The 22,748-nt window shown below is 38.7% G+C and overlaps 1 protein-coding gene across 2 annotated transcripts in view; it reads left to right on the top strand.

Moving 5' to 3' along the window:
• The window catches only part of LOC135202438 (nucleoprotein TPR-like), a 114,984-nt gene that overhangs the window by 20,847 nt on the left and 71,389 nt on the right, over window positions 1–22,748 (top strand). For both annotated transcript variants that reach the window (XM_064231833.1, XM_064231834.1), the window contains exon 2: window positions 6,973–8,868. In XM_064231833.1, coding sequence (XP_064087903.1) covers window positions 7,011–8,868 — 1,858 coding nt within the window. In that variant the 5' untranslated portion in view covers window positions 6,973–7,010. The remainder of the gene's footprint in view (window positions 1–6,972; window positions 8,869–22,748) is intronic.

Raw genomic sequence — 22,748 nt, forward strand, 5'->3', positions numbered from 1 at the left:
TTTTTTATGTCGGACTTAGAATCGAAATTTTTAAACCAGTGTGATCTCAACTTTAAACCTTCACTTTACCGTAGATACGTTGATGATACCTTTGCATTATTTCAACACCCTTGGCAATGTTCTTTGTTTTTAGATTTCATTAACAATATTCATCCAAATATTAATTTTACAATGGAAGTCGAAAATGAGGCGGAATTTTTACCTTACCTGGATTTGAAAATACAAGAACCAATTCTGAATTTGCCACGTCCGTTTACAGAAAACGTACCTTTACAGGACTAACTAATAATTTTTATAGCTCATGTCAACGATCTTTTTAAACTTAATACCATTCACACATTAGTCAATAGAGCCCTGAAATATCATCTTCTGGAAGATTTTTCATGATGAGATCACGTTTTTATTAACTTTTCTTTTTCAAGTCGCCAATTCATTCCCACAAGAAATAGTTTTTTAGAATGATCATCAAATACTTGCCAAATTTTTTCATCCACCATTGCCTAATTTTGATGTTCCTAAGAAAAAGGTACTGTTTTTTTAAAGCAACTATCCCCATATATGCTGACTTCAAATTCTCGTCCAATCTCGCACGAATTATTGAACAAGAGATTCCTTGTCTCAGAGTCAAAACTTGTATAAAACAAATAATCCCTGTACAATTGGCTCCTTCTTTAACTTTAAAGACCGCCTTCAGCCCTTCATGAGATCCAACGTCATATCTAAATTTATTTGCCTGGATGTCCGGGCTCTTACGTTGGATCGACTCGGAGGCTGCTGAGGGTCAGATATTGTAGCCATCTGGGTTTCAGCTTCCGTACTGGTCAGAAAATAAAACAGCCTGAATTTTCCAATATCAGGAACCACGCTTCTAATTGCAAAATCGAAATAAAAAAAGAACAATTCAAAATAATAGATTATGTCAAAAATCCTGACCACCTAACTACCCTCGAGTCGGTTATACATTAAGAAAGTTTCTTGTTCCTTCACTCAATAGCAATACCTCCTCAGCAACTCTATACCTGGCATAGTTGACGTCGTCTTCGTCAACTGGTTTTTTTAGTCATTCCATCTTCTCTCTACATTATGGACGGTTGGTGTTTGGGTTGTTGTTCTCTCTCTCTTTACTTTGTTTGTTTTTGTTTTTTACTTTGATTTTTAATTTTTAAGACCATTTTAATATTTGTGAGTTCCTTTTTATCATTGAATGTTATTTATGTGTCTCTTTGCTCTTTTACAGACTGATGATGCCACAGAAGTTTTATGTGCGAAACGTTTCGTTGTAAATAAACCTGATTCCTTTTAATCGTTGTATCATGGACACCTTCTGAAGCTCCTATATATTTATTTAATGAGCCTCTATATATATATATATATATATATATATATATATATATATATGTGTGTGTGTGTGTGTGTGTGTGTGTATATATATATATACATATATATATATATATATATATATATATATATATATAATATATAGTACTTAAAAATCACAGTAGATGCACGTGACTTCATTAAATAAGCGAATGCCAGCAAAGAAAATGATAGGCAGAAATCCAAGCTTTTTTGTCTTTACAAAGAAAAGCGCTTGGATTTCTGCCTATCATTTTTCTGTGGTATTCGCTTATATATATATATATATATATTATATATATATATATATATATATATATATATATATATGTGTGTGTGTGTGTGTGTGTGTATAAATAAACAGGTGTGAGAGGGGAAGGTGGACTGAGTTTGAGCAACAAAAGCTACTAAATTGGATTGTTCAGGGTCAGCGAAGCCAAAAAAGGGGGTTTGCTTGGACTTGACACAAGCATGCATGCGCACGCACGCGCCCACACACATACATATGCTTGTGTGCGTGTATGTGTGAGATCAGTCCAGCCACCTAAATTGCCTCTTCATGCTATCATCCGCTTTACCAGATAATTCAGGTCAGGTTTGCAATGTCTAAATACGCAGTTCAGGATATAAATAGATTCCTCACTCCCTATTACTTTAAGCTGTAAAATCTATCAAAACGGAGTTTATTTATGGATTATTTTAGTAATATTAATTTTGTAAAACACCAATCAAATTGTATTTGGGTTCTAGTTAATATCATCGACACATTTAGGATAAAATAAATATTGAACTCTCGTGTTCTAGAGTAACATCAAACACGAGCTTTTTTCACATTCATCCCTTGATATCAACAGACCCATGACGTCAAAGGAATGGACGAACGCCATTGGTTGGAAAACGTTAGGGGTAAGGACTCTTACGCTTCTACCAGGGCCCTCCCTCCCCCCCCTCCAACATACCTACGCTCGTCCGATCCTTTCATTTCCAGATGCAAACTATTATGCTCGGTCCCGGGCGATTTTGTACCTACTTGGAAAGTGGTATATAGCTTAATGTATACGTATTATGGTTCCGCGGCCCCTCCTGAGCTGCTATCCTCGCTAAGGGGCTCATTAACGTCAGCGAAGTTTTGCCAGGCATTGTTTAGACCGATGTCTGTCCTGATAAAATTCAGTGTATTTGTTATACACAGACGTAGAGTGAAGAGTTTAAAGGCAATTTGTGTACCCGTTGAGGTATGGTTTTATTTATAAGATTCCTTTCGTCATAATGGCGAAATTTGGCTCCGCCTCCAAGGCGTTCATTGTAAACACGAGATGTTCATTGATAAGGGAAATAATCGAAAGATGGAAGGTATTTAGGACAAAGGAAAAAGTAAATAAAAACAAATAACCAGAATACGTACAGGTGAACGCTAACTGTCCTATGTTCTAAAACGCATCTGTTTTCTGATGCAAATTGGTCCTTGGCCAAAATCACTACCGGAAGCCAGTGTATGATGCGTAAAGGTAGACATATGTATAACAAAAGGCATAACGCGCATGATCCCTCTCTCACTCTCTCTTTCTCCCCCGAGAGAGGCACTGAATAGTATTAATATTGCACGGGAATAGAAAATAGGTAGAAATATTATCATGGGAGCACATAAAAAGCATATAACCTTTCTCTCTCTCTCTCTCTCTCTCGCTCTCTCTGCGTCGCATTAGAAAGACTATGATTTGCATTAATATTAAATTGGAATAAAAAGTATAGTTTACAAACGATATTAGTAGCAACTCACAATGAAGCACATACAGCCAGCTCTCTCTCTCTCTCTCTCCCCTTAGTAGACAATGATTTGTATCAGTATAAAGTTGGAATAGAAAATATTATTGAAAGTAATATTATTATCATATCACAAAGAAGTACATACAGCCAGCCCCTCCCCCTTCTCTCTCTCTCTCTCTCTCTCTCTCTCTCTCTCTCTCTCCTGAGTAAGGCAACGATCTGCATTATTATTTAACTGGAATAAATAAACATAGTTAAAAATTTTATTACCAGACTGGATGTGAATGTACATCAATTAATATAGTTAGAAATATTATTACAAGACCACGAATGAATAGCATAAATGAATTAAAATACATCTTGTTGTGTTTACAGTTTGTAAATAGAGAAGTATATACACAAAACGAACAGTGCTATCATCACAGGTCAGTGACAAGGGTAAGAGCGATCATTTAAAAAAAAAAGAATCTGGCAAGAAACAAGAAATTTCTTCGTGCAAGCAAGCAAGCACTGACATTCTAGCATTGGCTAGAGCAATCACTGTCAACAAAGATGAGAATAAGAAACGAGAGCAGAGACCTCTCCCTAGATAAGAGGTAGTGAGGTTGGTAGTGCATTTAAAAGCAGGAGAGAGAGAGAGAGAGAGAGAGAGAGAGAGATAGAGAGAGAGAAATTACAGTCTCCCCCCATAGCTCGGAGAGTTTGGGAGTCAAAAACAGATATAAACTTCTATGACGTCAATGGTGCTACTACCGCCTCTTAGAGAGTGCCACCCCCCACCCCCTAAGGAATGACACCTCACCCCCCTAGTGAGTGCCAACCCAACCCCTTGGTGAGTTCCAACCCACCACCTAGGGAGTGACCACCCACCCCCTTGTAAGTGCCACCCTCTAGGGAATGCCATCCCCTAAGGCGTGCCACCTATGGTACTCTACCCATCCCCCTCCAATACCCCAGTTGACCTGCACTTGGTGCCAGTGGTATCTCCCGAGGATGGTGCCACCATCTTCCTGTCGCCAGGTAGACGCCGTTTTTTTACCTGGATAATTATATGTCCTTTGGCCTAATTACCCTTTTCTGCTTACCTGGTAGTTCCTCGCTGGACGAGTGGTTTTCGCGCTCGGCTGCCAATCCGGTGGTCTGAAGTTCGAATGCCGGCTCGGCCAACGCGGAATCAGAGAAATTTATTTCTGGTGATAGAAATTCATTTCTCGATAGAGTGTGGTTCGGATCCCACAATAAGCTGTAGGTCCCGTTGCTAGGTGACCAATTGGTTCCTAGCCACGTAAAAATATCTAATCCTTCGGGCCAGCCCTAGGAAAGCTGTTAAGATATACTTCCGCTTACCTGGTAGATTTCCGCCTTAAAAACGGTGTTTAATTGCTTCTCTCATCTGTTATAGAATGCCACTTCGCGATAGCATTCGCTATAGAATTCCACTCCACAATGGTATCTATTATAGAAATTCAGATCCCCGTAAAGTCCCTTGTAGAATTCCACATCCTAATAGCATCTCTTATAGAATTCCATTGCCTAATATCGTCTTGAAGAATTCCATTGCGGTATAGCATCGTTTCTGGAATTCCATTCCGTAATAGCATTTCTTATAGAATTCCACTCTCTAATAGCTTTCTCTTTCCGTGATATAATTACCATACTCTTTGATCATTTTATATAGATTATCTAGTATTTTTTTCCCTGTCTAGTAGCAAAACCTAGTTAGCAGCATCCTTTTCCTTAACAGCAACCTACTAGCAAGTAGCAAACCTTTCTCGGGGGCGCCGTTGCAAAGGATAAGCCCCAGACCGTGAACCTTAAGTAGCGAGCAACCAATTTTTTTTTTTTTTTCGTCAGTCACCCCATCCGTAGCGTCGTGTTTCCAAAGCGCGTTGCTTGTTACCTTGCCACCTTGCCCTTGGCACTCACACCTAAGCAGGGGACTAAAACTCTCTTTTGAAAGTGCTTTTATAACTCACGCCCCTTTGGACTTCTCCACCCTCCCTAACTCCTCCTCAAGGATAAGGGGCACCTGCTATGCCATAGGCCATTGACTCGGCCGAAGATGCATAAGGCACTCAAGGCTATGATGATGTTTAGTTACTATTTTTAGGCGACAGATGGCGCTGGCGGAAGCGGAGGTGACACTGAAATAAATCTGACAGAGAGAGAGAGAGAGAGAGAGAGAGAGAGAGAGAGAGAGAGAGTCTGTTAAAAAGCTCACAACAAAAATAGTAATTTGTGGCCAAATAAATTTCATTCACTTCAAAGTGGAGAGAGAGAGAGAGAGAGAGAGAGAGAGAGAGAGAGAGAGAGATCTATAAACAGAACTTTCTGCAAAGACAGAAAATTGTCTAGATTAATTTCATTCACCATAAATTATCGTTACTAACGAACACAAAAACTATTTGGGAAATACAAAAAAGAAGTCAACAAATCTTTTGGCGCCATGCACCCTTCTTTTCCTCGCCTTCTTCGCAAAGTGAGCTGGGATTCATGACCCGTCAAACTTACATAATCACTTCGTCTGCTCCTCATTAAATATGTTAATGATTAATCAGACTGTAGTAAATATGACCTGCGTAGTTTTCCCTTAGGTCACAGGAAGCATTTAAGATAGATTAATAAATAGTTTTATAATGAAAAACAGTTTTATTGGGTCTTGCGTTTTAGAGATAGAAGTAGAAAAGTAAAATGCTCCTCTAACCAGAAACTGGAACAGTCCATTTCAGAAGACTGGCTGACGATCTGGGGATTAAAGCATGATTTTTGTAGACAGTCAAACAGTTTTCTCTCGCTATCTCTCGAACCAGAGCCACCTCCTGTTAGGGAAAAAGAAAGAAAGAAAAAAAAGTCTTCTCGTTGAAATGGGTCTAAATCCCTCCACATCGGTTACTAGTACGTGTTACCAAGTTCACAAGAGTCCAAGAGGTTGAAAGGTGGTTTACGCCCTTTAACCCTAATTCACATATCCAAACCGGTTCTTAGATTGTGCGTGTGTGTGTGTGTGTCTGTGTATTGGGTTGGAAGGGTAAGTTGAGAAAGTGGGAGAAGTGTATGGAATCTGAAGCGAAAAAGAGGGAGCTTGGAAAACGGAAGGGGGAAAGGGTCACAGAGAGCATCGGTCTAGGAACTGCCGGACGAAGTGAGGTGTTACCCGATTTCATTAACAATTGAGATCTGCGATTAATCATGTCGGTAATTTAAAATGGATAAATGGAATGTGATTTCTTCCGGCGTCTTCAATCCAGGGAACTATAAATCATTTGGTTAATCAATCAATTCGCATGGGCGCCATTACCATCATTTTTGGCGGGAACAACTCTGCCGTTTTGAAGAGGAAACGGGCAGCATGGAGTTCGAACAGCTCCCCCGTTACCTCATTTTGACTACTTGCCAGTTTTGCTGCTTGATTCAATTAGTAGCAGCCGAAATCTGCAGATGTTACTATCAAACAGGCGGCTATTGCTAACAAAATCAACGCAACAATACCAAATTTTTGTAAAAAAAAAAAAAAAAAAATACTGAAAAAATAAAACTACGGCATCCAGTAGGCCATTTTGTTTAATAATAATAATAATAATAATAATAATAATAATAATAATAATAATAATTATAATAATAATGACTATTATTATTACTATTATTATTGTTATTATAAGATATGCTCATCATTTTCTGAGACACTTAGGCTGAACTTTAACTTATTTTACAAAATTTCAAGCGTCTTATTATTCCTTTAGGCTAAAGTTAGTTTTTTATAACTAAGTTATATAAGGACACTGGTGCATTTCTTACTTCATGTTTGAATGAGACAGAGAAATAATATATTTTTTTTCTCCATTTTTCCAGAACAGTTAGACCTACAGTAATCAGAGAAGCGAGTCAGGATGGTGGGTCTAATGGGCGGAATGTTATCCAACACCTTTTGGAAAGCAGTGGGCGGCGAACCTCCTTCGACGGGAGGTGAGACCCATCGCACCGTCAGCGACTTCAGGCGAGGACACACGGTGGGAGCCTTTCATACACCCCGCCCTCAGATACTCAGGTGCCCCGTCAACAGCAACGCGAGTCAGGGTGAGATCAGCTTCTTATATATCAAATCCGACCATTTCTGCGAGGCTATGAGCTGTGGTCGCGATGACCTCACGCGACAGGGATGCGCCGTAGGTGGTGGCGTTCGCTCCCCTCAGGAAGCTGACGGAGACTGGGTGATGTCCGACCTGACCTCTCCGCGGTTTCTGCCGAGCGTCAGGACAACAGATTTGGGCTCTAAGCAGGCATTCGCCTCCTCCGTGACCTCTACCACGATGGCCAAAATCGACAATGCCCCTTCGAATAACGACACCGATTTGGGCGTTCTGAACCCGTCGCATTTCACGGCGGATCCGCCGAAGTCCGCCGTGACGACGGACATTTACTTCCGAGTGCGTTCGGAAATCCCGCCAAATCGGATGTCGGTTTCGCCCGAGATCAACGAAAACTTGAAACGTTTCCCCGTCGAGGGGCAAGATGCAAATCATTGTGAGAACGGCGATCTCGCCATGAAGAAGACGAAGAGGAAGAGGAAACAACAGCAGCAGCAGCAGAAGGCGGCCAGGAATTGCATTGACAACAACATCGACTCACTCCCAACAACCCCTGGCAACTGTGGCTCGGGCCAGGGTGAGGAGGCGTGGCCGCGTCAGTGCGCTCTGAGCCGTCATTCAGGTAGTTTTGGTACTACGTGGTGTTGCAGCAGGAAATCTTGCCACGCTTGTGTGATGGCATCGTCGTCAAATGGCCAGGGAACTGTAGTGCCTGGAACAGTGTCATTAGCCCTCGTCGGTGGACGGGAATCTCCCCTCCCCCCAGAACCCCCTCCAGTGAGTGTCAATCCCGAAGGAATGATTCCAAATGCAAATAACACTAGTGTGCCGTCTACAGCGATCTCAGGAGGAGAAGCCGCTACAGCTAGGGCTGGCTGTAGTAGCACCGGCGGCGGCGGCGGAAAGCAAGCAACAAGCACTTGCGGCGGCCCTCCCTTCGTAGGATACAGGGAGGACATCAGGGCCTTCGACATCTACCAGATCACGCCGCACGTGCCCTCCTCCGAGGCACATTACTCGCGACTGCCAGCCGCCCTGTCGCCCCTGACCGATTCCTCGTCGTCTTCTTCCTCCTCGGATTCCGACCCCGACGACGCCCGCAAGAGGCAGCAGGGCTTGAGGAAGAGGAAGAGGAAGATCCCCAGCAGGAGGGAAGAGGAGGGCGAGAAGAGACAGAGGGAAGGGGAATCGGACGAAGAAGCCAGCGAGGAAGGAGGCCCCTCCGGCCTTGAAAACGTTACAGTCTACACGTCGCCGTTTCTGGAGGACTACACCAACAGAATCGCCGCCGTCCTTCAGACGATAACGGAGAAGGGCGAGAGGACTCAACAACCCTCTGCCTTCTCCTCCTCTTCCTCCTCCTCATCCTCCTCCTCCACCTGCAGAGGGTCGCCACACTCCCAAAGGCGCGTCTCTTTCTCCTTCGGCACAAGTGAACCCTCAACCTCTAGTACCATACCACGCAATTCCACAACCACGAACACCCCCTCCCCCTCCTCCTCCTCCTCCAAGCATAAAGGACGCGATGACGAAGGTGACGTCCACATGGATGATGATGATGATGATGACGATGAGGATGACGAAGCCTCTACCGTTGTTCCCGATGACTTCCATGATGACGACGATACCGACTCTGACATCGAAATCTTAGGACAATCAGGTAAGATTTGTCACCCATTTTAACCACGTTACTTATCTGTTGCACTTTCGTAAGTAGAAGCACAAGTAAGTCTATAAGTGTGCGGTAATGTGTGCTACTCCTTAAAACACATTACTGGACACAAGTAAGTCTGTAAGTACTCACTACTCAGTAAGACAAGAAAAAATTTAAAATCTATTCAGCAAAGAATACATTGATTTTTATTTCTAAATCTTTCTAACCAATAATAATTGTAAATATTGTATACATATTTAATTTTGTAATATTTTTGAATACCCTACGTACTATGTAATGACTCATATTTTTCTAATAAAAGATAAAAAAAGTAAGGCGAGATAAACTCAATAATCTCTATGCACTTTCATAAGTAAAGTGAGTAAGCTAGTGAGCGTCTCTGACTTATCTGTTCGATCACGTAAGTAGTACAAGTACACAAAGATTTCGAAGTGTGTACACTTCTAGTAGAAAAATTTACGAGTTTCTCTAATAACTCAAAAATGTTTTTATTTACCGTAAGAAATCAAGTGTGGTCAGTATACTCAGTAGGCCTAATTCCGGAGGGTCTCTCTCTCTCTCTCTCTCTCTCTCTCTCTCTCTCTCTCTCTCTCTCTCTCTCTCTCTCCAAGACTTTTGTGCGTAGTGGTACGCGGCCAGCTCACAAACTGAGGGAAATTGTTGTTATTCGACTATTGTATACTATGAAAATAAGAGGGCCACGACGAGGAAATCCTTATCCTACTGGGGTACGACCTCTCTCTCTCTCTCTCTCTCTCTCTCTCTCTCTCTCTCTCTCTCTCTCTATATATATATCAATCTTATAATATATAATATATATAATTATATGATTATGATTATATTATAATATTGTATTATATATAATATAATAATTATATAATATATTATAATTGTTTATATTATATAATATATAATGGTTAAAATATTATAATATAATTATGTTTGTTTATATATAATATATAGATAATATATATATATATAATTATATATATTCTTTAAATTTATTTGGGAGGTAAAGTGATTTAGATATAAAGGACATTTGTAGCTTGAATTGATATAAATAAAATGGATCACGGTTCGATGTGATAATTATTATTCATATATATATATAGATATATATATATATTTATGTATATAAATTTATTCCTTTGTTTCCATGTTAAATCAAGGAGATTAACAAATCCTATTTTCATCAATAGGAAGACGTGAATATAAAACAATAACCATGTAACACACACATACGTATATATTCAATAAATATATGTATACAGTGAAGGATAATCAAGAATAAACAAAGCTTATTTTAATTCATTCGAAGACGTGTAACGTAAGACAGTAATAAGGTCCCATTCAATTAACGAAATACAAGTCCTAGAAAGTTCAGAGAGGCCGTGGGAAAACAGGAAAACGTTGGTACGATTTGAAGCTTGAGCGAGCATAGGGTACGAAATGGACCACGTCAGCGGGGTCGATTTGACCTGCAGGTTAAATATGGAAACACGACGAGAATTAGCCTAAAAGAAACCTTACTTACTGAGGTGTGGAAGTGGGGTGGGTGGTGGAGGCAGGTTTCCGAAATTCTATGTGTACTCATTTCTTTAACGTGTGGAAACATACCTCACTGACATTATTATTATTATTATTATTATTATTATTATTATTATTATTATTATTATTATTGGTTATTCGAGTATTAAATTTACTATTCTTTGTTTTTAATTACTCCGTTTCTTTGTGATGTTGACAGGGGCCTCTCTCTCTCTCTCTCTCTCTCTCTCTCTCTCTCTCTCTCTCTCTCTCTCTCTCTCTCTCATGCCTATTCATTTGTATGTAAATTATATATATAGTGTGTGTGTATGTATGTATGTGTTTGTATGTCTGTCAGATAAAGAAGTGGCTGATTCACTTCTGAATTATGTAGGTTGGTGAAAAACTCGTTCCAATGATCACATGATCAGCGCTGTTCTTTCTCAACCACCTTCACTTGAGGATAACGAGGTCTTTAAGTTCAGCCTTTAATGACCAAATCCCCTGTTAATCCCACGGCTCATTTAACTCCTTATGTACCTATTCGAGGGGATTTTTTTTTTCGAGGTAATCCCACTGCAGAAGATCAGGAAGAGAACGAGAGATCGGTAGGTAATTTGCTGATCTTGTTTGTTCCGTTTTTGGGTTTATTGTTGAGAGTTCATCCCTTTGTTCGTCCGTGTGTGGTTTCACGACACTTTTAAACCTGGTCACTTGTTTACGTCAGCATTTTCAGAGTTGCGTAAACGTGCGGTTTGTATTTTTGTTCCTATCTATTTGTGGATGCTCTTTTTGTGCAGTTTTTACATTTTTTTTAAATTTTGTTTACTAACGTCAAGTTGTTGACCTCTTGTTATGTTTGTAATTCTGATTATATATATATATATATATATATATATATATATATATATAATATAGATGCATATATTATGGAGTAAGCCTACAGTCGTCACATGTACTACATCCAAGTTTCGATATCAAGTGACCATCACAGTAGGAGGACTTTCATATCAGCGACTGAAGAAAAAAAATGCTCTCCCTGAAACTAATACATTTTCATTTTTAGAAAAATCGTGACTAGAAATCGAAGCCATAAAGATGTTACACCCCGCTAGCTGAGTAAGGAACCTGCCGTCGATACATTGTTCAAACTGGGTCACTTTAGGACAATATTGTGGAATGACCAATTACTATCTTAAAAAAAAATAAAAGCTTATAGCCAGTCGTAGCTTGCTCACTTTACCAGAGGAAAGAATAAACAAACATTGAGTCTGAATGACCAAAGGTCACTCGAAGACAGTTGAAATGAAAGGGGAAATAGGGTGCAACTTTGGCTTTTTATTCACGCGTCACCTATTCCAGGGAGCTGGTACTATATGTCTGTTTGCATGGTGTTTTTACGTTGCATAGAACCAGTGGTTATTCAGCAACGGGACCAACGGCTTGACGTAACTTCCGAACCACGTCGAGTGAACTTCTATCACCAGAAATACACATCTCACACCTCAATGGAATGCCCGAGAATCGAACTCGCGGCCACCGAGGTGGCAGGTGAAGACCATGCCGATCACGCCACTGAGGTGCTGCTAGCACTAAATGAATTTTCTTCGCTAGTACTATATGAACGTTCTTCGTCTTTCTCAGCGTTATCCCTACACTAAGGGGTCGGTTGCCTGATGCGCCTTTCCTTACAACATCAGGCATGGTATATTATTTGGCAAAGGGATGTTTTACGACCACATGCCCTTGCTGTCATCAACCACAGTTATTCGCGGTGGGCCTCGCCTTTGACTAAGAAAGTCCACCTGCAAGGCAGCAGTTTCCACAGTTATTGACGGTGGACCTAGCCTTTTACTGAAAAAAATTAGACTGCAAGGCAGCATCTGTCCTTTTAGTCGCCTTTTACGACACGTAGGGCTCTACGGTGGTAGTATTCTTACACACTTACCACAGGATGACTAGTACTATATGAACACCGTATTGTAAATGTAAAGGAAACGGCCGTACGAAGATATCGTTTATTGATATAATTTGTCGACTACGCAATATAGAATTGTATGTATATAATACTTTGATCCTCGAGGGGATTATAGTACTAAACACGGGGTCCCAGAGCACTTCCGTCATGTTTAGTACTAGCACCTCAGAGTATAGGTGACGCGTAGATAACAATCCAAAGTCGCACTAAATAGTTAGGAAAATAAATAAAGCATTAGGCTTGAAGTCAGTCAGGGCAATAGAGTTCATTCGTGTGCAAGAGTTCTCGGTATCCAAGGTCTAAGATGTAAGATGTAATATACACGTCACAGGAGTTGCCATACTGCTCGTATAAGAGCTCTCTGTACTACTATACACTATGTAGTACTATATTCTGATATATATATATATATATATATATATATATATATATATATATATATTATATACTACGTCACAGGGGTCGACATACTGCTGGTATAAGACCTCCGTGTAGTACTATGTACTTTGTAGTACTATATTTTGATATATACGTCACAGGGGTCGACATACTGCTGGTATAAGACCTCCGTGTAGTACTATGCACTATGTAGTACTATATTTTGATATATAAGTCACAGGGGTCGCCATGTTGCTGGTATAAGACCTCCGTGTAGTACTATGTACTTTGTAGTACTATATTCTGATATATACGTCACAGGGGTCGCCATGCTGCTGGTATAAGACCTCCGTGTAGTACTATGTACTTTGTAGTACTATATTTTGATATATACGTCACAGTGGTCGACATACTGCTGGTATAAGGCCTCTTTGTACAAGCCTTCGATGAGTGACCTTATATTTATCTGAATTTTTCAACCTTCCGTTCCTTGAAGAGTCCGGTAATTGGAGAGTTTCAAATTAGGGTGACAGGTGATGCAATCATGCTTATTTGTTTATTTATTTATTTATTTATTTATTCATTCATTCATTCATTTTAGAGCCAGATGACAAGCTTGTGAGGAAGCAGGAATAACTGCGGGTTGTTGGTAATGGTTTATTTAGTGCAAAAGTGAACATGTTGCATTGAAAGAACTTCATGACTTTATGAACATGCCATCAGCTTTAAGACTATCTCTCTCTCTCTCTCTCTCTCTCTCTCTCTCTCTCTCTCTCTCTCTCACACACACACACACAGCTCTAGACTACCGGTATAAAATAGGAGGAACATAAAGATGACAATCGAGTGCCATTCTCTCTCTCTCTCTCTCTCTCTCTCTCTCTCTCTCTCTCTCTCTCTCTCTCTCTCTCTCTCTCCTTCCTGAGAGAGGCAATGATTTTCATTAGTATTAAACTTGAATAGAAAAGAGTTAAAAATATCATGAGATCACCAAGAAGCACACAATCTCTCTCTCTCTCTCTCTCTCTCTCTCTCTCTCTCTCTCTCTCTCTCAACTTTGTGGTTTTTCAAGTCCCTTGACTCATCTCTTATGGGTTCTGCGTCATTATCTACAAAGGGTAGATTTTCTTCAATGTCACTCGAGTTCAATTGGGATTACATTTGGTTATTGATTTTCTTGAAAAGTGATAAAGTATCATCATCTTGTTGATAAGGCCCGTTGAGGCTTAGTGTCGTCAGTGCACCCCCTATACGGTGCACTGTAGGCATTACTTACAGCAAGGTCTAAAGAATACCTTGACTTACAGTTCTTTGCAGCGTCCCTTCGAACCCTACGGCGCACTGTAGGCATTACTTTGCAGCGTCCATTAGACCCCTAGCTGCAACCTATTTCGTTCCTCTTTACTGTACCTCCGTTCATCTTACTTTCCACCCTTTCCTAAAACTTGATTCATAGCGCAACTGCTTTGAGGTTTTCCTCCTGTTACACCTTTGCAAACTTTATGCTGTCAATTTTCCATTCAGCGCTGAGTGACCTCATAGGTTCCAGCGCTTGGCCTAAATTCTCGAACCATTGCTGGCGCAAAAGGACGCATTTATTTCGATTTCCCTCGAGTGTAATAAAATGTGAACGATATTTATGCCGCAATATTTGTAAATGTAAAAAGAAGATTCCCGTGTGAATGACAGATACGTGCATAAATACTTACTTCCACGACCACACGCACATACACAGACTATATATATATATATATATATATATATATATATATATAATATATATATTATATATATATATCTATATATGTATATAATATTATATTATTATATACACGTATACTATATGTGTTCATAGAAAAACTCGCAGTTTTATGCTTAATTACCAAAACAAAAGTGTTAAGTAGATAATAATGATAATAATAATAATAATAATAATAATAATAATAATAATAATAATAATATAATAATAAAATCAACCTATAAAAACACCAAAATATAGACGGTAAACACTATATTTCATAGGCTGCTGTCTCTCTCTCTCTCTGCAGCAGTCTCTGAAATATTTTACTTACTTCCTAAATTCTGGTGTTTTTTATGGGCTTCTTTTATTAGATGGAATTCTGTTGTAACAGAACATTTTTACCACACACACACACACACATATATATATACATCATATATATATATATATATATATATATATATAGATATATATATATATATATATATAATATATATTATATATATGTGTGTGTGTGTGTGTGTGTGTATGCCCATTTATTTGTCTCTGCATGTGCTTGTGCATTTATGTTTGACGTCAGCATACTACCTATGACTCACCTGAAAGATAATCATCAATAGGTGCTTATCTGCCGCCCTGAAAATGAGATGTATTTCATCCGTACCCAGAAACTGTTATTCTTCTTCACCCAGTAGTACATCCTGGTCTTCAGATTACTGGGTGACTACGATTTCTCTCTCTCTCTCTCGTCTCTCTCTCTCTCTCTCCTCTCTCGTCTCTCTCTCTCTCTCTCCTCTCTCTCCCAAGTGTCCGTTCTTGCAGACTGATTTTTGATATTTGGTTTTTAATGTCCTGTTATATATATATATATATATATATATAATATATATATATATATATATATATATATATATGTCTATGAACATATCTATTTAACTGTACTCATAGATATATATATATATATATATATATATATATATATATATATATATATATATACTAAAGGAATGTGTAATGAAGTTCACAGGATTCTCATTGCTTCATTTTTTCTGTGCAATTCCCTTAGTGTTATTATAGTTATATATATATATATATATATATATATATATATATATATATATATATATATATATATTACCATTATATATTTAAATGCGTATTTTAAGTACTGTTGGCCTATATTTATTTTCGGGTGTGTGTGTGTGTAAGTGTAGTTCACTTATTCCCATAAAGAGAAAATAGCTTATGAGCAAGTCCCGTCCATTGTACTTGCTACCCTCCACAGTTAACTAACTTCACAGAACGATATATTTGGAAATAAGAGTGTTCGTCCGCGATAGTGTACATTACTTACCTCTACTTACCAGCACTCCGCAGGTAAACGTAAACACGAGCCCCAAATCCTTTGTCTATTAGGCCTTCCACCGTTATTCTGTAGTTAAAACCACGTTTATGTTCGCCGTCATTAACCAGTCCTAAACTCCACGTAATTGGTCAGTAACGCTATACGTTCTGTCTTCCACTCCCCCCACCCCCCCTTAGTTTTTGACATCATTGACTTATTGATCTGTTTTTGTCAGCTGGTTGTCACATTACCTACGCATTACTCTTTGTGTGATCCGGTTAGAGAGAGAGAGAGAGAGGAGGTAGGTAGGTGCGAGCATACTTTATCCACGCTATTTTCCTCTAGCCTTGGTGTTACATTGAGAATGCTGCCCAAATAATGATTTCTGTCCTACTTTATTTTTAAAAAAGTTATGACGCCTCTAACGTTTTTATATCACGTTTAAACGTTTCTCGCAGTAGGATGATTATTACAGATCTACCATACTTCGCCAGAGTAGTATAAAGATACCCGTATTGCCTTCCCAGCTTACAGACTGATTTGCATAAACATACTGTACTCGTGAGGCTACAAGACCTTGAGAAGTACGTCTAGCAACACTTGGCAGCTAGACCTCAGCTGATGGTGACGTCACAGATGTAAACAGATACACGTGTTCGTGGGGTTTTCTTCGAAGCCGTTCGCTCAAGTACGCAGTTGTTGAGTTATTGATTTTGATCTGTGTCGTATTTTGAGCGCTCTGTCCGAAATTAGGCTGTGACATCAGTCTCGTCAATGCATTGATATTTGTGGTAATTATTTTTGAACAAAATTCTTTGAGATCAATTACATAAAGTGCTGGGAAATGTTTCAAATAAATCGATGCATTTTGGAAAATGACGACCGTCACTGAATATCCGACTCGGTTGCCTCTTGGTAGGTTGACGTCGTTCCTTGGTCGTTCCCAAGACGTTTTCATCCGAGATAGAATATGGAAGCGAGGGGAGCTGGCTTGTTGACTAATATCATAGCGATTGCACTTATACGTAATTTCAAAATAATTTGTTGCCGATCTTGCTAAAAGAGTCAAAGGACGTTTTTTCGTCTGAGGTGGTCGTAAGTTTTTTACCATATTCAGTCTGGTATTTATAAAAGAACTTTATATCTTCAAGTGTTTTTTTTTTTTTGCAATATTTATCAATATTTTGATACCCAATAGTTATCAAAGTTAACTCCTGATATCGTAGGTAATCTGTTGATATCAGGACATTCACTCTGAAAGGAAAACCGAAAAATAAATAAATATATATATTATTTTTTGTTTCCACTGTTGAAGCGTAGTCCTTAAAATTTTTTTAGTACAAAAGTTGAACGTGTTTGTCAGCTTATTTTGAGTTAATGCGTAGTTGCATTGCTGTCCTTTCTATTTTGATAGTGACACTAATTCCGTTGCTATTAAAAAAAATTCTCTTTATCATTACAACAATGAGCGACACTCGCACGCACTGTAGAAATCGGAAGTCAAGTATGTGACAGTGTAAAATGTCAGGAGATAAAATTCTCTTAATCTGCAAGAAAATCCGCAGGATTTAAGATCATGGTATTCTCTCCTTACACCGTTATTGCGTCTCAGGTCACACATTGCCAAGGCCTATACAAAGAGGTCAGTCGGACAGAGGATTATCCCTGAGTCACCCTTCTGGGCTCGTCACGCTCGCCACAGCTCGCCCCAGCCCGGTCAGTTACCTTCTTACAACCAAGGCCTATGCTTACAACGAGAGCATTCACTTAACCGACAATGCCAAATAACTGTTCTGTTTATGGATGCCTGAATACCAAGAGAAAATCAAAAGGCAATGGCATTAGGTATTTTACGTTTCCTAGAGACAAAATTTACTGTGATAAGTGGATAAACGTGTGTTGCCTATGTGATGAAATCAATCCAAAGCATGCTATTGTTTCTGACATGGGATCAGCCAATCTTTGCATGTGTAAAGAATTTGGCATTGATCCTCTTGTCAATAGGATTTCATTCAAGAAACCCAGTGCTGACAGGGAGATATACGTTTTTGCCAACGTTCCCCATTTGATAAAAATTAGTCAGAAATAACTTAATTGATTCAGGCTTTTATTTAGGCAGTGATTTCATTTCTGACAAGTATCCGTGAAATGTTGGCAATCTAGTACAGAATATTTGTCTGGCCTATAAAATTATGAACTCCATCTATCTGTTAATGAACAGCACAGGCAGCGTGTCAAGTATGCTGTGCAATTATTATCGTCATCTTGTGCAAGTGCATTAAAGTATTTGGGAAGTAGAGGTCTGTTGGAATCCAATAACTGGCAAGCTAACCTCTGATTTTATCTCATTGATAAATGACTGGTTGATATAATCAATTCAAACACCATGTATTGCGATATACCAGCGAGAAAATGGCTTTGGGATTGATAAACAATTTCAAATAAATAATTTGGAAAAGGTCATAAAGGTAATGACTTCTTTAAAAGTAAAATCACAGAAAAACAAGATGTCTGTACAAATTTCAAAAGGCATAATTCTTTCTAGTAAGTCGGTTACTGGTCTCTCTAATAATGGTTAAAGATGTCTTTAATGTAGATTACATCATGACCGCATAAGTTGAATCAAGACTGCTTAGAGCATCTGTTCGGTTTGCATAGGGCAAATGAAGGGCACATACGATCACCCTAATGCTGTTGAATTCAAGTTTAGGCTTAGGTCATTCATTCTGGGAAAAAGGTGTAAAATAATTAGTGAAAAAACACATCATTGCAAAGAGCAACGATTATGACATGTTGACAAATGAGTCTTCATGCAATTCAAAATACAGTGAAGATAGAGAATTGGGCATTAGATATACTTGACCAGCTCATTGTTTAAAGATTTAAATTTTGAATGCCCCACAGAAGATGTAAACAATCAGATTCTGGATAAAGAAAACGAAAAAACGGCTGCCACTGTAATTGAGATGAAGCTCTAAAATATGTAGGTGGTTATATTGTCAACAAGTTTTCTACAAAATATCCACAATTAGGAAAAAGATGAAAGAGTGTAAAAATGCAAATAAATCGTGGATTGAAATGGTAAACAGAGGTGAGGTGTATATGCCATCAGAAGAATTTTCTTCTCAATTAAGTGTCCTACGAGAAGTCTTCAACATATTTCACGGCGGTTCATCACTTTTAGAAGGGGAAAAGCATGCAGAAAAACTCTTGTTGCTGAATTGCAACGATCAGGAGTAAAGGTCCCTGAAGAGATTATTGATTCTTTGCAAAGGTCTCTATATATTTTTAAACTAAGGCACCTAAATAATACTATTAAAACAAAGAAGAGAAAGATGAAAATTGAAAATGATCGGGGAGACACAAGAAAAAAAAATTAAAGTTAAATATTTAGATCTATGTATAAATACTTTCAACATTTTAAGGCCTTCAATCGAGGAATTGTTGTAAAATAAATGAAGTTATTTCTGTTTGTATTCAAGTGTTTAGAAATTATTTTCATTAATAAAATTTACAACTACAACCGTGTTTCCTTCAATACTTGTTCTTCTCAATTCACATGCTGTACTAAGGGCTACAGTAATATTATTTTATCAATAAAAATTGTTTGGGCTTATTTCGGAATTTTCTGATAACGAAAGTATCAGATTAAGAGTCAAAGCAAGAATTACTCAAAGAGAAATAACAATAATGTTTAATCTACAATGCCCGCGCCCCCACCAGAATCACCAGCTGTGGCCAGCGTGACGTCACAGCGAGAGAGAGGAGCGAAGATGACAGTTCTGTCCGTCTGACCTCTTTGTATAGGCCTTGCACATTGCTAACGTCAATCTTTATAGGTTTCCCGAATTTCATAATATTGGGAAGAACTAAGTATATTCTCTAGTGACAATCCACACATATCTCTCATATGCTGTCGAATAGTGTTGAGAGAGAGAGAGAGAGAGAGAGAGAGAGAGAGAGAGAGAGAGAAATGAGAATAGATTATTCGACTCGAGGCTCCAGGTTCTGGGGAATTTCTTCAATATGAAATTAATAATTGGTTATTGTTTTGTTAATGATCACCAAAATATTCTGTTGGAGATTGAATTTCAAGTCAGTGGCCTCCTCTGAGAAGACATTGATTCGAAAATGAAGCCTCAACAGAATATTTCGCCGCTCGTTAAGAAAAAGAAAATTATTAACTTCATATTGAGGAGATGATATACTGACAATGCCGAGGACGGGGAGCATGGAGTCGAATAATCTAATGTGATTTCCTCTTTCTCTCTCTCTCTCTCTCTCTCTCTCTCTCTCTCTCTCTCTCCTCCATTATTTATATTCTTATCTTATTATTATTATTATTATTATTATTATTATTTTCAAAAGATGAACCCCATTCATTTGTAACAAACCTACTAGGCTTGTTCCATATGGATAGGGCTCATCTTCTGAATAATAAAATAATTAAGAATGCAATTGACCTTCATGAAATATAACCATTAATCGCATCAAAATATGATATACTTTAACGTATACATATTTTATATTCCTATAGGGAGGCTGTTCGCATTCATATCCCAAGTACATTGGTTTACTGCGTAAATTGAATCACTTGGGGTCACGTCTCACGATTAGGGGAGTTCGTTGATCCCTTGGGCGTGACCGGGCTTCGGATGAGGCTTGGAGGTCACCTCTCTCTCTCCAGTCCGCTGTAATGAACTTAATCACCGTTCCAGTCGGGTGCTCTCGCTTCTCAGCCTGACCGGAATCCTGGTCGTCTTAGCGTGGAATAACTGTGCTTGAAGTATTATTATTATTATTATTATTATTATTATTATTATTATTATTATTATTATTATTATTCAGTCCAGATCGTTTTCGTCCGGAAATCCGTCAATTCGAGTCTGTCGACTTTCTTATAAAAGTTGCTGACATAATGATTTTGTCTTTGGGGCCTAGTACCGTGAGTACACATCATGCGGAGCACTGTAGGTATTACTTGAGGTTCTTGACAGCGTCGCTACGGCCCTTAGCTGCAACCCCTTTCGTTCGTTTTGCTCCCCCTTCGTACTTATTCTCTTAATTCCATCTTACTTTTCTTAATCCTCTGCTAGCAGTTGTTCCTTGGTGCAACTGTGAGGGTTTTCTTTCTGATACACCTTTCAAGATCTTTTTACTCTCAATTTCCCTGTAGCCTCAAAGGTCCCAGCGCTTGGCCTTTGGCCTCAATTTTGTAATATTCCAGTTGCATAATGATTTGATGAAATTCAGGCTATCGAGGCGAGCACTGGGGCACTTTCGGCCATTCGGAGCGTAAGACATTGAAAAGAGGAAGTTGGAGGAGTTGGACAGCGTGACAAAGAGAGCTTATAGAACATCTAGATGACGGTAGAACTGGGAGAAGTAGTTAGAGGAGTTGAATGATGGTTAAGTAAAAGATTCAGGTGCAACTGCAGCTACGGGCTAGGGAACGCTGCAAACACCTTTTTAGCAATGCCTACAGTGCACCGCGTGAGGTGCACTGATAGCACTAGGAGGAACTTGAATCTGGTGCCGTGTGATCTGTGATACTAATTAGGACTAAGTCATTCTGTTTCACGATTTGATGAGAAGTTGGTCGCACCACGGTTTATTAAAGGCCATTGTATGTTACATTGGTTGTGTTGCTTATAATTTGTCAGTATTATCTTGTTGTGAATCTCTCTCTCTCTCTCTCCTCTCTCTCTCTCTCTCTCTCTCTCTCTCTCTTCTCTAGATAATCCCTAATTCTTCTAGGGGTGGAACTATTCCACAGACAATCTCTTTCTTTTTCTGTTTCCTAGATAATCCCTAATTCCTCTAGGGATGGAACTATTCCTAGGATAATCTCTTATCTTTTTTTTTAGATAATTCCTAATTCATCTAGGAGTGGAACAATTCTTCAGATAATTTTTCCTCTCTCTCTCTCTCTCTCTCGACGAGATAATCGCAAATTCCTATAAGGGTGGAACTACCCTTCAGATAATCTCTCTCTCTCTCTCTCTCTCTCTCTCTCTCTCGACGAGATAATCGCAAATTCTTATAAGGGTGGAACTACCCTCAGATCTCTCTCTCTCTCTCTCTCTCTCTCTCTCTCTCTCTCTCTCTCTCTCTCTCTCTCTCTCTAGTTTTAAAGTTTTATAAAGGATAGAATTAATGATGAAGATTAAAAAACTAATTTGTTTCTTAGTCCTTTTCCAGTTTGACTATGTAATTATTAATATAATTATTTATTTGATTATTTTATTTCATTTGCAAGTTATTCACTTACAATAGTTGTCTCCAGGGTTTAGGACAATGACAAGCATAATAATCACGTTCTCTTTAGATTTATCTTGTTTCTTAGCTTATTTTCTTCAAAGCTACGACCGTATTCGGGAAAAAATAAAAAAAATCCTTGGCGCACTGAGGCTCTTCTCTTCAGCTCCTGTTTACGCGTTGGAGTGTATTGACTTTTTTTTTTTTTCTTTTAAGAAAACACATTGGTTAAAGGGAAGTTAAAACAAAATCTTGGTACGTGGTTCTTTGGGGTTTTCCTTCACATTGTTTTCAGAACCACAGTTGGTAGAAAAAAAGTTACAAAAACGAAATCTAATAGTTTTATTTTACGACTTCTTGTACACAGCATTTTCGTTATTTTTTTACATTTCTGTAAAAGAAAACTATTGAGATGGCTATTTGTCTGTCCGCTCGCACTTTTTTTCTGTCCGCCCTCAGATCTTAAAACCTTCTGAGGCTAGAGAGCTGCAAATTGGTATGTTGATCATCCACCCTCCAACCATCAAATATACCAAATTGCAGCCCTCTACCCTCAGAAGTTTTTATTTTATTTAAGGTTAAGGTTAGCCATGAGCATGTGTCTATCACCACTATATTAGGTGCCAACAACACAGTCC

The sequence above is a fragment of the Macrobrachium nipponense genome, chromosome 30, assembly GCF_015104395.2.
Source record: "Macrobrachium nipponense isolate FS-2020 chromosome 30, ASM1510439v2, whole genome shotgun sequence".
NCBI classification, from domain to species: domain Eukaryota; kingdom Metazoa; phylum Arthropoda; class Malacostraca; order Decapoda; family Palaemonidae; genus Macrobrachium; species Macrobrachium nipponense.